This window comes from Hyla sarda, chromosome 11 (assembly GCF_029499605.1).
Source record: "Hyla sarda isolate aHylSar1 chromosome 11, aHylSar1.hap1, whole genome shotgun sequence".
Lineage (NCBI taxonomy): Eukaryota > Metazoa > Chordata > Amphibia > Anura > Hylidae > Hyla > Hyla sarda.
In genome coordinates, this window is record NC_079199.1 from 22,553,445 (window position 1) to 22,569,154 (window position 15,710).

General features: G+C 41.0%; 1 protein-coding gene and 1 non-coding gene across 3 annotated transcripts in view; both read right to left on the minus strand.

Moving 5' to 3' along the window:
• Window positions 1-15,710, minus strand: part of TMEM87A (transmembrane protein 87A) — a 37,579-nt gene that overhangs the window by 17,224 nt on the left and 4,645 nt on the right. The window contains exons 3-12 of one of the 2 annotated variants that reach the window (XM_056547197.1): window positions 14,973-15,061; window positions 13,704-13,823; window positions 12,296-12,346; window positions 12,110-12,163; window positions 10,720-10,882; window positions 9,840-9,901; window positions 7,808-7,991; window positions 5,563-5,662; window positions 3,339-3,432; window positions 1,624-1,697 (exon numbers count right to left, since the gene is read on the minus strand). In XM_056547197.1, the coding sequence (XP_056403172.1) occupies window positions 1,624-1,697; window positions 3,339-3,432; window positions 5,563-5,662; window positions 7,808-7,991; window positions 9,840-9,901; window positions 10,720-10,882; window positions 12,110-12,163; window positions 12,296-12,346; window positions 13,704-13,823; window positions 14,973-15,061 (991 nt within the window). The remainder of the gene's footprint in view (window positions 1-1,623; window positions 1,698-3,338; window positions 3,433-5,562; window positions 5,663-7,807; window positions 7,992-9,839; window positions 9,902-10,719; window positions 10,883-12,109; window positions 12,164-12,295; window positions 12,347-13,703; window positions 13,824-14,972; window positions 15,062-15,710) is intronic. The other variant, XM_056547198.1, reaches the window with a different exon arrangement.
• LOC130296123 (Z30 small nucleolar RNA) lies at window positions 4,781-4,873 on the minus strand. The gene has a single exon (XR_008849123.1). It is a non-coding gene; the product is annotated as a Z30 small nucleolar RNA (small nucleolar RNA).

Sequence of the window (15,710 nt, forward strand, 5' to 3'; positions counted from 1 at the left end):
ACCCCTTCAGGACCAAGCCCATTTTCACCTTAAGGACCAGGCCAATTTTATTTTTGCGTTTTTTTTGTTTTTTCCTCCTCGCCTTCTAAAATCCGTAACTCTTATATTTCCATCTACAGACCCATATAAGGGCTTGTTTTTTGCGTGACCAATTGTACTTTGTAATGAAACCTCATTTTATCATAAAATGTACGGCGAACCAAAAAAAATAATAAATTTTGCACATTTTGGAGGGTTTTGTTTTCACACTGTATACTTTACGTTAAAAATGACAGACAGACCAGGGCAGATGATGGATGATCGGATCGCTGCAGCAGCGCTGGGGGCGATCCGATCATCCATATAAAGTACCGCGCTGCCGCAGATGCCGTGATCTGTATTGATCACGGCATCTGAGGGGTTAATGGCGGACATCAGCGCGATCGCGGATGTCGGCCATTACAGGCGGGTACCCGGCTTCTGATAGCAGCCGGAACCTGCCGTGTTTGACGCGAGCACCGTTCCGATGCTCGCGGTCATACACAGAACGTAAATGTACGTCCTGGTGCGCAAAGTACCGCCAAACCAGGACGTACATTTACGTCCGTGGTCGTTAAGGGGTTAAAAGAGCCCTGCAGGGAGTTTCTAATGTGAGCCTAAATGGGGGGGAATCACTGCAAAATTGGAGAAGTAAACTGCTAACACTAATGAGCGAGACCTATAAAATTTCATATTCACACAAAAGTTATGTTTTGGGGTTAGATGCACATGGACTTTAGGGTTTACAGAGTACAACACCCTGTTTTCCAAGGATAAACTGTTAGCAGGGCCATTCAAAGAGACATTAAAGGGGTACTCCGGCCGAAATTTTTTAATTCAACTGGTGCCAGAAAGTTAAACAGATTTGTAAATTACTTCTTTAAAAAAAAATCTTTATCCTTTCAGTACTTATTAGCAGCTGTATGCTACAGAGGAAATTATTTTATTTTTTTGAATTTCTTTTTTGTCTTGTCCACAGTGCTCTCTGCTGACACCTCTGTCCGTGTCAGGAACTGTCCAGAGCAGCATAGGTTTGCAATGGGGATTTTTTCCTGCTCTGGACAGTTCCTGACATGGACAGAGGTGTCAGCAGAGAGCACTGTGGACAAGACAAAAAAGAAATTCAAAAAAAGAAAATAATTTCCTCTGTAGCATACAGCTGCTTAAAAATACTGGAAGGGTAAAGATTTTTTAATAGAAGTCATTTACAAATCTGTTTAACTTTCTGGCATCAGTTAAAAAAAAAATAAAAAAAAAATGTTTTCCACAGGAGTACCCCTTTAAAGCCTTGAGTAGTTTTCCTAGGTTGTTGTCTAACAGCAGATTGTGCAAGTTAGTGAGATGGTAAGGGTCTGTTCACACGGCAGAATTTCCGCTTGCGGAACTCCGCCTCAAATTAAAGCCCGTAGACTTCTATGGGATTCCGCACTCCCATTCACACTTCTGAATTTCCGCTTGCGGAAATTCAGAAGTGTGAATGGGAGTGCGGAATCCCATAGAAGTCTATGGGCTTTCATTTGAGGCGGAATTCCGCTAGCGGAAATTCTGCCGTGCGAATAGACCCTAAAGCTGGAATAACTAGTACGCAGCAACTAAAAAAAGGATATCCAAAAAAGAATACAGGCATCAATAAATGACAGGCAGAGATTTGATATCAGTGCCATGGAATAGATGTCATGCTAAAGCAGAGAGAGAGGCAGATGACAATGTGTTAATGTTATGGGCTCCATGCAGATGGTAAAGATGACAAAGAACAATTCACTAATCACACACGGAATATTAGCAACAAGATAGAACAAAACACATTATACAATACAACACAAATTGCTTTCTACTTTTATCATTCTGCAGTTATTTCATTCTATATGAAAATCTGCGTTCGCCGCTTAGTTCTATAGCAGCGCCATTACTAAATATTTAAAAAGGGGTACTCCGGTGGCAGACTTTTTCTTTTAAATGTACTGGTGCCAGAAAGTTAAACAGATTTGTGAATTACTTCATTAAAAAAAAAAATCTTAACCCTTCCAGTACTTTTTAGCAGCCGTATACTACAGAGGAAATTCTTTTCTTTTTGAATTTTTTTTTTTGTCTTGTCCACAGTGCTCTCTGCTGACACCTAATGCCCCGTATCAGGAACTGTCTAGAGCAGGAGAAAATCCTCATAGCAAACCTGTGCTACTCTGGACAGTTCCTGACACGGACAGAGGTGTCAGCAGAGAGCACTGTGGACAAGACAAAAAAAAAATTCAAAAAGAAAATTTCTGTAGGATACAGCTGCTAAAAAGTACTGGAAGGGTAAAGATTTTTTTTTAATAGAATTAATTTACAAATCTGTTTAACTTTCTGGCACCAGTTCATAAAAAAAAAAAAAAAAAAAAAAGTTTTCCACCGGAGTACCCCTTTAAGGAAGCACTAGACTTTCTTCACTGGAGAAATGTGTCACTAGCCATGTGAGAAGTCTTTAAAGGGGTACTCCAATGGCCAGCATTCGGCCGCGCCCCCTCATGACTTCACGCCACCCCCTCTCAATGCAAGTCTATGGGACGTCACGAGGGGACGTGGCCGAACCCCGCTGCGCGCACACAGCGTTAGGAACTAAATGTACCGAACGCTGGCCAGGCCAGTGGAGTACCCCTTTAGGATACTAATTGATCAGTCTAATTATGCGTTCACACGAGCGGATTTTCTTTCACACAAGTAGCGTGTTTAACGCTCTGGGTTTGAAAGGGGGCGGTATCTCCGCAGCAGATTCTGCCACAGACTCGACTGACTTTAATGGGGTCTACGGCGGATTGTCCACAGCGAAGATTCCCGTGCCGAAAATGTGACACAGAGAGCCCATCCCCTTTCAAACTCATAGCTGGAAACACATTGCAAGTTAGAAGGAAAATCTGCTTGTGTGAACAAGCCCTAAGGGCAGTGTTTCCCAACCAGAGTGCCTCCAGATGTTCCAAAACTACAACTCCCAGCATGCCTGGACAGCCTTGGGCTGGTTGGGAAACACTGCCTAAGTGTATGTTCACTGGTGCCGGACCACTAGGACCGCCTGGAAATTTGCTGCCACCATAGACGGCAATGCATTTGTAAGCAGATTCCGCAGAAAGAATTAACATGTCAATCCTTACAGCGGAGGCTGGAATCAGAAGAGGTTTCTGCATTGTGCAGCAGAATCCCACAGAAAGCAATGGGACTATACAGCAACAGAATTTCCGAGCAGAAATTTTCTGCCAGATTCCGCTCTGAAATTACGTTGTGTGAATGAGGCCCAAGATGGATAAGCGCACACAGCCCCTAGATCTCACCGCTGTAATCATACTTACTCCTGTAACACGTAGGACACCTTCCATCCCGGAAAAGAGGAGATAGAGTACACCAGCCATTACAACCTTGTGCAGAGTGGCCCCAAGTCGGGGTCTAAAAGGAAAAGTGCAAAAACACAAATTTTAGGATAACTAAAGAACTGCATTGAATCATACATCAGACTTGTGTCCTGGTATCCCAGGGGTGAGAGTTTACTCAAAGCATTGAAGCACTCCAGGTTTTGGTCCATACCCTCCTATCTCTATCTGCATATTGCTGCAGCTGTCCCTATAGGATCAGGAAATAGAGTAGCGTTCACATGTTAGTTTTTCCTTTTTTTGCCATAATTTCCTCAAAATCACTGAAAAATTGTGCTGTTTTAAGGCAAGTTTGGAAAATCACAGCAAAAATGCAGTAAAAATTCAACATGTAAACACAGCCTAAAGACTTAAAGGGGTACTCCGGCGGAAAACTTTTTTTTTTTTAATCATCAACTGGTGCCAGAAAGTTAAACAGATTTGTAAATGACTTCTATTTAAAAAATCTTAATCCTTCCAGTACGTATTAACTGCTGAATACTACAGAGGAAATTATTTTCTTTATGGAACACAGAGCTCTCTGCTGACATCATGACCACAGTGCTCTCTGTCCATTTTAAGAGCTGTCCAGAGTAGCATATGTTTGCTATGGGGATTTTCTCCTACTCTGGACAGCTCTTAAAATGGACAGAGACATCAGCAGAGAGCAATGTGATCGTGATTCAGCAGAGAGCTCTGTGTTCCAAAAAGAAAAGAATTTCCTCTGTAGTATTCAGCAGCTAATAAGTATTGGAAGGATTAAAATATTTTATTAAAAGTAACTTACAAATCTGGCACCAGTTGATTTAAAAAAATAAGTTTTCCACCAGAGAACCCCTTTAAAATGGTCATAAAACTCTTCATTTGCGATTACAGGTCAAATAACGTTCACCTAATGGCAATATTTCTCTAAAAAAAAAAAAAAATAAAAAAAAAAACTGAAGAAAACGGAACATAATAAGAACTGGCCCAACCCACTTATGAGTCTAATCAGTTACCTGGGTGAACGGCAGCCTAGTTAGATGACCAGGTGAAGTGATCAAACACCACACCCAATAAGCCATGGAAATGTAGCTTTAGAAAATCATTACAGTGATGGAATGTTAGTCAGTATTGCTGCAAACTCACGCCTGCCACAATAGATAAAATAGGCAAGCGCAAGGCATGAACAAGTCACTTTAGATTTTTTAACAATCTGTGCTGTGCTATGTAAGCAAAATAATAAAATAATCCCCAGAGTGCTTTTTTTTAATGCTTATATTCACAAAAAAATAAAATAAAATAAATAAAATAAAGCAGATGGCCATTACAGAAAAAAAACCAATGCTGGCTAATCCATGTTTTCTTATACAAGTTTGGTGAGGACATTGCATGTATTTTTTCCTCAGCTCAGAGAGAAGATTACGTGATCATTTACTGGTCAATGCAGATTTAACTCTTGCAATACCAGGTCATATTATTTCTTACTCATCACAGCTGAAAACAAGTCAGGAAATATGACCTTAATGCAAATTGCTCCATATAAACATCACTACGTCAACCGGCTTATCATTCTTCAATGATAATGTTAAATAAAATAAAAAGCAGAAACCCAAATGGTTTCTATGGGCACGTCTCCCAGTTACTATAGGCACGTCTCCCAGTTACTATGGGCACGTCTCCCAGTTACTATGGGCATGTCTCCCAGTGTACCTTGTGCGTCACCAGCTGTACATTTGGATTTGTGTACCTTGCATGAATTTAATAAATTAGCTTAAAATTTTTCAGCGTTTGCAATAGTCAAGTTTCTAAGAACACTTACAGAATGCTCAGGTGCTACTAGTTAGACAATGAGGCGGTTGGTTGTCCGGACATGCTGGGAGTTGTAGTTATGCAACAACTGGTGGTCTACAGTTTGGAGACTACTGCTCTAGAGCATTGTTTTCTGAACAAGGTACCTCCAGCTGTTGCAAAACTACAACTTCCAGCATGCCCGGACAGTCTTTGGCTGTCTGGGCATGCTGGGAGCAGTAGTTCTGCAACAGCTGGAGACAAACTGTTTGAACAACACTGCTCTAAAGAATGAAGAGGAGGAATGGACAAAAACTTCCCTATATCTGGACAGCACTATTCAGAAAAAAAAAAAAAAAAAAAAAACACATCTTGTTAACATTATTATTCCACTCACTTGACGATGCCATAGCCCAGGCTTACGATTATTACTAGTATCCGAGCCAGAGATCTCTTTACTGCCGATAACAGTTCTCCCAAGATTACTGCTCCTTCAACTTCAGATACATAAAAAAATAGAAATGAGTCCATTAAAATTAAATTATGATCAACAAAACAGACTTTAGAACAAGACCCATTAGATTTGACACAGGTGAAGGTGATGGCATTTAAAAGTGTGTGTGTATGAATGCATGTGTGTGTGTGTATGTATGCATGTGTGTGTGTGTATGTATGCATGTGTGTGTGTGTATGCATGTGTGCGTATGCATGTATGCGTGTGTGTGTGTGTGTGTATGTATGCGTGTGTGTGTATGCATGTGTATGTGTGTATGTGTGTGTGTGTGTGTGTGTATGATGTGTGTGTGTATATATGTGTGTATGTGTGTCTGTATGATGTGTGTGTGTGTGCGTGTGTGTGCATGTACGTGTGTATGTATGTATGTATGTATATATACACACATATAATATAATATAATATAATATTATATATATATATATATATATATATATATATATATATATATATATATATATATATATATATATATATATATATATATATATATAAATATAATGTAGAATAGCGTGCACTCATTGTCCTCTATATCTCCCTGCCACATGGAATGTTCGTGCCGTGAAAAGGCTACGAGGATGGTGAGTGCACGCTATTCTTCCCATCTACATTATTGGATTACCATACTTTATTCTTTATCAGCTTGGCACCCCCTCAGAAGCATACTGCATTACAGCTATGGCCACTGAATACTGAGAACTGTGGTGTTGAATTGGGATATATGGACTCCTGTTTGTAATTGTGCTCTCTGCATTCCGTTCTCTCTCTCTATCTATCTATATATTTTTTTTTTTTATGTGGTGGGTTTTTGCTTTCCGTTTTTCCCACCAACATCATAGGTGTTTCCTTTGCCCAGCTTAGTCACGGATCAGACAATTGCAGATCTTTTTACTGTTCTGCCCCCTTTCTTTGTGTCACTTTGTTATGTGCAATATCATTTGGCTGTGGCCATAACATTTACTGTTTACATATTGAATTGTTTACATTATCTATATCTACTTTATGCTGCACTTTGTCAGCCTTATAGATTGCATAAGTCACTTTAATATAGCACCTACTTTTTGTATCTTTGCACATTAACTTTTTGCATATTAGCAACTACCCATCTATGCAGTAGCCATGATTTGTCTGTCTTCTTGCTGTCCCTTGTTTTAATGTTTTTAAACAATGTATGTCTAATAAAGATTAACAATTATTTATACTTATTGTTCTGGTGCGTTAATGGGAGTTTATCTATTGTAACAACACACCAGTTGTTGATTTACAGTTGCATAGCCCTATTTCTTTTGGTCTTGTGTTCCATCTATTTTTAGCCAAACCCACCGGCTATCTAAACTGTATGGTCCACTTGTGAATGAGCTGCTGGACCTAGGAAAAGGGGGAAAGTAGCTTCAAAGAACACAGCGGGTGCAAGTGACCTGCTTTAAAGGACATCTGCAGCGGTACAAACACTTATCCCCTATCCTCAAGATAGGGGATAAGTGTTTGATCGCGGGGGGTCCGAACGCTGGGGCCCCCGGCGATCTCCTGTACAGGGCCGCGGCTCTCCCGTGCAGGGGGCGTGCCAGCCGCAGCATGACGGTGGGGCCGGCACGCCTCCTCCATACATCTCTATGGGAGAGGGGGGGAGGCTGCATTGGTGCCTCCCCGCATCCCCCATAGAACTGTGGAAACGGGGGGGTCACTGTCGACCTCTAGGTCGACGCTACATCATAATGGGAGCTAATGGCGGCGCCCCGTTCGGGAGATGGAGGGCGGTCCCAGCGGTCGGACCCCCCGCGATCAAACACTTATCCCCTATCCTGTGGATAGGGGATAAGTAATTCCGCTGCAGTTGTCCTTTAAGGATCCTTGAATAATCTGTCATGAAAAACCTCATTCAGCAATATATAAATCAATGTTTCCCAACCGGGGTGCCTGAAGCTGTTGCAAAACTACAACTCCCAGCATGCCCGGACAGCAAAGCTGTCCGGGCATGCTGGGAGTTGTAGTTTTGCAACAGCTTCAAGCCCCCTGGTTGGGAAACACTGATATACACTTTTTTTTTTAAATGAATGTAAGAACAACTGACCCAATGTTAACATCTTATGAATATCATATATAAAACATTTAGTCTCATGTACAGTACCAGACTCTCCGTAGTAGCGGATGTTCTGGAATTCGGCGTAGAATACGGCTTTTTCCAGCATGCCCAGCAAGATCACAGCACCAACCCAGAACTGAACCCTCAACAAGTCCTTCCAGTAGCATGCAGACCAGGCCAGCCACAAGGCACCAAAGAGAACGTATACAATGCACATCACCATGAAGAACTGAAAGAGATTTGTCAACATATTAAAATGAATGCCCACAGCTGAACACCAACATTTTATGCAGAGTTCTTATTAATTCCCCTTGCACAAGAGGTTACACAGCCAAATCAGTTTCTCCAAACAAAGTGTAATTGTCAGTATTCTGAATTAAAGGGGTTATCCACTATAAGGAGATTTGAGTACTAACCTGCCAGACAATAACGGACATGCTTAGGAGGGATCTGTGTTTGTCTTGGAGCTAAATGGCTGTGTTTTAAGTCAACCATATTGCTGTGTGTATCTTTTTGTGTAATGGCTGTTTCCTGTTGGTGTTCCCTCCCTGCAACTTCAATGATCCCTTGTTTGTAAGTGTGAGGTCACTTTTTTCCCTCCCACAAATCAGCCACTCCACCCATTGACCCATACCTGTGCTTTCTTCCATGCAACAGACCAGTGTTTTCTAACCAGGGTGCCTCCAGCTGTCGCAAAACTACAATTCCTATGACAAAGCCTTAGTTTACCTCCAAATTCAGAGAAGACAGTGGAGCTCCTTTAGCATAAACATAGGATGTATGTGTCTGCTTGGCATTGGAGCGACCAGTGCTATGAGGCTTCACAGTTTTTGTGCAGCTTTTAGGCTAGGTTCAGACTACGGAATTTCTGCCTGCAATTCCGCTTTAAAATTGCAGTCGGAAATTCCGCTTGCTAAAATGTATAGTGAGAAGTGTAATTTGTGAACAGAAAATCCGCTTGGAAATTTCCGCCTGAAGAATGGCGTTGCTCTTTCTTCAGGCGGAAATCCTCGCGGAACACATTGCAGTCTATTGGAGACTGCAGTGTCCGTGCGGTCCTAGCGCCGACTGATTCAGTCAGCGCTGGCCGCACTCTGAATCCGTAGTCTGAACCTAGCCTTAAAGCCAGATGAGGCTTGGTCTCTGCAGTTATTAGCTCAGCAAAGTGTTGGCAACTTTTATGCATTATACGCCCCAGAACTCGCGACCCTGCCCTGTATACACACACAATATATTATATATTATATATATATATATATACACACACACACACACACACATAAATATTTACACACATACATATATACACACACACACACACAGGGTCTCCACTTTGTGGTACCACTTCTCAGTAATACCACTCACAGCTGATGGTGGAAGATCTAGGAGGGAAGAAATTTCAGGAACTGAATTATAGCAACAGTGAAGTCCTGTTACAGGATCACGCTGGATTTCAGGGAGCTCCCTAGAATGACCAATTTTACTGCTGGATTTTTAGGCTATGTTCAGACTGTGGAACGTACAAACCAAAAAGTTTAGCGGAGCGCCAACAGAATATGCCAGCGCTGGGACCGCTTGGAAATGCGCCATCTCAAACAGCAATGCATTTCTTTGGACTCCGCAGAAAGAATAGACATGTCTATTCTTTCTGCAGACTCTGGAATCGGGATTGCGAAGCTGCAGAATCCCACTGAAATCAATGGAATTGCTGCTGCGGAATATCTGTGCAGAATTATTTTGGGGAATTCCGCACAGAAATTCCATTGTGTGAACAAAGCTTAATACATCTCTGACAAGTGGAATGAATTAAACACCTGAACTTGATGATTATGTGCTGGAGCGCAGTAGTGGTGTTGGATCTGGTTCTGTAGATTCTAACTGATGAAATAAAGCTAAAATATATCATCCACTACAGAGCCCTATTAACCTGATTGCTATGTAAGAGGAAGAGGTGGATTTTGGCATTCTGCATTGAAAAAACGAAAATGGATTTTCAACAATCTATAATCTCGAAAATTCAATGCAAACTTGAACGTTCTATGTAGATTAAACCAGACGCTTCTGACTCAATACTCACAATCATGCGTGGATAGTCAGCAGGTGATAAGTATTGATAAGGGCCTTTCACTTGAATGTTCACTGCAAGAAAGCACATAACATCAGTAGGGAACTCCAGGTTATAACTCTTGACAGGTTATTGGGTCAGATGAGTAAAGCTACACATTCACATCACGATTTTGCAATCCGTTTTTTTCCCCCCAAAATGGTATACAAAAAAAAAAAAAAACACACACATATATATATATATATATATATATATATATATATATATATATATATATATATATATATATATATATATATATATACACACACTGACAATCCATATGAATTGTAAGCTCAAAGAGGTTTGCATTGACTACAATGTTATAAAAATCGTACTCGGGTGATATACATTTTTTATAAACCATTGTAGACCCCAAAAACAGGACAGAACCGGGAACAAAAACGTATGTACCACGGTTTTGCGCACTGGAAAAAAAATAAAAAAAAGTGTAAAAACGCAAAAGTAAAAAAAAACAGATACATCTTATTGTGTAAGTTTTTGTATGGAAAGTCCATGGGTACAGCAAGCAATACGGTTGTACACAGATTTCAAATACAAAACCATATTCCAAAGTGTTATGTGAATGCCCCCTAACGCACATGTATGTTCACATAAAGCAGTAAACTATATGTGTCAGATCGTGTAATCTAAAGTTGTGCCAGGACTTGCAGCCATTACAAGGGTTAAAAAATGCGTCCACATTATGTTTGCGTGAATAAAGCCTGCAGGGAAGGCCACATGTAGCGTTAATGCTGCAGATATTCTCTGCATGGCAATTCTACATGTATCCCTACCCTTATAATCCCTTTACTTTTGTATCTTCATTGTGTAAAAAAGAATGCACTCTTACTGGTTAAAGGCATGTCAGCGGAACTAGTAGGTCCAGCAGAACCAGCAGGAACTTCATTCTGTGGGTTAGAACCTGGGTCCTGAGTCAGGGGAGCAGAAAAGTTCACTTGTACAATAAAGAGGTATGGCCCATCTTGCCAGGTCTTCACTGCTGCATCTCTCTCCTAACCAAGAAAAGTAGAATTAGTCTGGAAACATTACAAACAAAGTGACTTTCATATAAACAAACCACAAAAAGAAAAATTACACTCTTTGGATTGGTAACTGTAGATCCTTAAAGGGGTAGTCCAGTGGTGAAAAACCTATCCCCTATCCTAAGGATAGGGGATAAGTTTGAGATCGTGGGGGGTCCGACCGCTGGGGCCCCCTGCGATCTCTCTGTACGGGGGCCAGGCTCTCTGGCCAGATAGCGGGTGTCGACCTCCGCACGAAGCGGCGGCCGACACGCCCCCTCAATACATCTCTATGGCAGAGCCGGAGATTGCCGAAGGCAGCGCTTCGGCTCTGCCATAGAGCTGTATTGAGGGGGCGTGTCGGCCGCCGCTTCGTGCAGAGGTCGACACGCCCCCTTCCCGCGGGCTGTCAGGGCTCCGTACAGGAGATCGCAGGGGGCCCCAGCGGTCGGCCCCCCCCCGCAATCTCAAACTTATCCCCTATCCTCAAGATAGGGGATAAGTTTTTCACCACTGGGTCACCACTGGACTACTCCTTTAAAGAGGACCTGACATCATTACTGGAGTGTTTGACTAAAATCTGCTATTCCCCACTAAAGGAAACCGGTCATCACTTTCATGCTGCAGGGCTTCTCCCCACCCCACTGGCCTTGATCCATAGATATTTCCCTATACACAAAAAAGGAGATAAATATCAATCAAGGCTGGAAAGGAAGAAGGAGCTGAGGACCGCTCTGATGACTTGTGAACCAGGCAGCATAAAAGTAATAACTCTGCATCGTGAGAGAGAGAGAGGTTATATTATCATAAAAATGACTGGTCATAGTACAACGCGAGTTATATGTTTGGGTCATCTCCAGAGACAAAGTGTATCAGGGAATGCTGGGCATTGTAGTTTGTAACTTCAACTCCCAGCATGCCCTGATATAGCCTATGGCTCTGCAGCTGACCAAAACTACAACTTCCAGCATGGTTACGGTGCCTATGACTCTTTGTGTGGAATACTGTGGCCCAGCCTCACCCAGACACTACCTTCAGTGGCCCACAGATAATTTGAGTTTGAGATCCCGCCCTAAAAGCATTACCATAAAAATCACCCCCACCTGTGACTACCATGGCAAACATACTGCTAAAAGACCTACAGGATCTAACAGGTTAAAATAAACCTCTTGATTGATACACTTTTATTTATGAATTTATCTTTTTATAAGTACTTGCCTGGTCAGCAGGACATACTGTAGCATTAATCGTGGGAACATGGTTATCTTTTTTCTAGGGAAAGGGAAAAAAAAAAAAAAAAAAAAAGAATGCAAAGTCATATATATATAGGTCCTGAAGAACAATGATTTAGAGAAAAAAGGCTTCATAAAACACAAGCAGCTGGGATAAGAAAGCAGAACATACCTCAGATGTGCCGTCATCTACCTTAAGTGGCATAGTCTCCTTACATTGTATCTGAAAACAATATAGATAAGTCCCATTATTTTATAGGCTGAAAGAATAAACTGGATAGCAGGATGATGTTTCTCAGTGTATTACATTAGATATATGTACTTTAAAAGGGAATTTGTTACCTAGATTTTTTTCCTGATTAAAGATACTGAAACATGTTCTTTTTTTCTAATGTGTTCATTTATTTTATTGTAATTTTGTCAACTATTACAGGGGTTTCCATCTTGCCTGAGTTGTTTTAAACAGCATTTAGAGATACGCTTTACAGCAGGACCTATGGACATAAACAATAACAGACAGGAGCCATCCCATTCAGATGATTTGGAGATGCTACTGAGTATTCTCTGTGAACCTTTCAGAGGTCATTCTACAGGGAGAGGGAGGCTGAACTCTGCCGTTAAAGGGGTACTCCACTGCTCAGCGTTTGGAACAAACTGTTCCGAACGCTGGAGCCGGGAGCTCGTGACATCATAGCTCCGCCCCTCATGATGCGACATCACACTAGCTCCCATATACTTGCATTGAGCGGGTGGAGCGTGACGTCATGAGGGGGCGGGGCTATGACATCACGAGCTCCCGGCTCCAGCGTTCAGAACAGTTTGCTCTAAACGCTGAGCAGCAGAGTACCCCTTTAATGGTGGTGAATCCAGTTTAAGCTATAAATATCCCGACATTAAAGGGGTACTCCAGTGGAATTTTTTTTCCCCTTTAAATCAATTGGTGCCAGAAAGTTAAACAGATTTGTAAATTACTTCTATTAAAAAATCTTAATCCTTCCAGTACTTATTAGCTGCTGAATACTACAGAGGAAATTATTTTCTTTTTGGAACACAGTGCTCTCTGCTGACATCACGAGCACAGTGCTCTCTGCTGACATCTCTGTCCATTTTAGGAACTGTCCAGAGCAGCATATGCTTGTTATGGGAATTTTCTCCTACTTTGTACAGTTCTTAAAAGCACTGTGATGTCAGCAAAGAGCTCTGTGTTCCAAAAAAAAAATAAAAAGGGTTTCCACTGGAGTACCCCTTTAAGAGCTTATGCTACAGTACTATTGAAGAGTTCCATTAGCTGTTAGTGACAATTTATTTGTGAACACAGATCTTTTCTATGTAGGGCAGAACTTTTCTGGCAAGAGCAGATGACATTTTACATGGCTGCAAGGGACATTAAATGACAGGAAAGCTCTAAATTATTTTAAAACTTGGAGACATGAACAATGGGAAAACCGCTGGACAACTGAAGGCTTCAGAAGCCAACTAAGAAAAATGGTAAAGCCGACTAGAAGCTTGGCTACATCTTATAAATAATTATTAATATTATCAGCATTTAGACTCTGATAACAAGGATTCTGCCTTCATACCCGAGACTTTGTTGAGTTTTCACAGTAGGAAATTTGGTTCGACATCCTGATGAAGGAGCCCATCCATCCATGTACAGTAAAGGAAGGACCAGAGTTAAGATAACTGAACATATTCTCTTCCTAAGAAATAAAGCAGAGTTAGTTCCATGTTAACATTTACAAAAACAGGTGAATACAACTAATTTAACACCTGTATTATTACCTGTATAAAAAGCAACCACTCCAACTCAATAATACAATTTTAACTACAGCCTGATGTCCCTATTCCACATACAGCTTAGTAATCTAATATTGGAACAGATGGAAATTCACTTTAGAGATTATATTTAAAGGGGTACTCCGGCACTTAAACATCTTATCCCCTATCCAAAGGATAGATCGCCTGATGCTGGGAACCCCTGGGATCTTCCACACCGCACCCCGTTAAAATCAGTCCCCAGAGCATGTTCGCTCCGGGTCTGATTACTGTCGATCACGGGGCCGGGGCATTGTGACATCAAGGCTCCACCCCCGTGTGACGTCACGCTCCACCCCCTAAATGCAAGCCTATGGGAGGGGGTGTTACAGCGATATAAGCACATCCCTCTACTGCTAATACCTCTCCCTATACACCCATAAACACATCCCTCTACTGCTAATACCTCTCCCTATACACCCATAAACACATCCCTCTACTGCGAATACCTCTCCCTATACACCCATGAGCAATTCCCATTACTACTAATATCTCTCCCTATACACCGTAGCATGCTGCTATCATTTCATGCTAGCATTTCTCTGGTATGTGGGTGTTCAGGTTCAACAGCAACTAAGCCTCTGGTGCAGGTTCCATCATCAGGCCAGATATATTCAGGTCCCAATGACTGCACCGAATTTTTACATATTGGAGGAGATTTATCAAAACCTGTGTACAGGAAGAGTGGTGCAGTTGCCCATAGCAACCAGTTTGCTTTTTTATTTTTAAAAAGGCCTCTGAAAAATAAAGGAAGCAATCTGATTGGTTGCTATGGCAACTGCACCACTCTTCCTCTTACTTTTCACATGTTGAATGAATGATTCCAATGACGGCAACAAAAACTAATTTTTTAAAAGCTGTATAGCTTTCCATCCCATGCATACACCATGGCAAAAAATTTATATTAGTTTCTTTCTTTTTGACTAGATAAACTGCTGCCATTATGTGTTACTTTCATCTCAAAGACCCACAGTGATGCTCCCATAAAATGAAAACTCCAACTCTATTCCCATCACAATACACAGGTGAGATACCTTATATGCAGAGATCTCATTGTAGCAGTTGCAATGGCGTAGGTACCAAGTGATGTTAAAATTACTGCAGGATTTATGACCTCCTTCAACTGGAATAAAAAGACAACATAAGGAATATAACCAGGTATAAACAATTAAAAATAAATATTAGTAATAATGCAAAAAAAATAAAAAATTATATATATACACACACACACACACTAAATAAAGAAAGTCATCAACCTCTTGACATATTGATTTTTGAAACTTCTCTTTTTTTCTTCTTAGCCAGTTTTTGCTGAACTTTAACTTAAAATTTTCTATACATCTGAAAAGGGTTATTTCTGCAGCATGTGCCTAGATTTTTGAAAACCTCATTCAGACTCAATCAAGATAGTTACAAACATTTGCGCACCAGATCTGCTACATCTCACTATACCCTAAAAGGGGTTCTCCAGTGCTTACACATCTTATCCCCTATCCGGGACAAAGTTTCGTTTTCACGCCATACAATTTACGGTAAAAATGACATGTGTTCTTTATTCTTTGGGTCAATACAATTAAAATGATACCCATGATAACATACTTTTCTATTACTGTTGCACTTAAAAAAAAATTGCAAACTGTTTAACCAAATTAGTACGTTTAAGATCCCCCTATTTTGAAGACCTATAACTTTTTCATTTTTCCGTATAAGCAGCGGTATGAGGGCTAATTTTTTGTGCCGTGATCTGTACTTTTTATTGATACCATATTTGC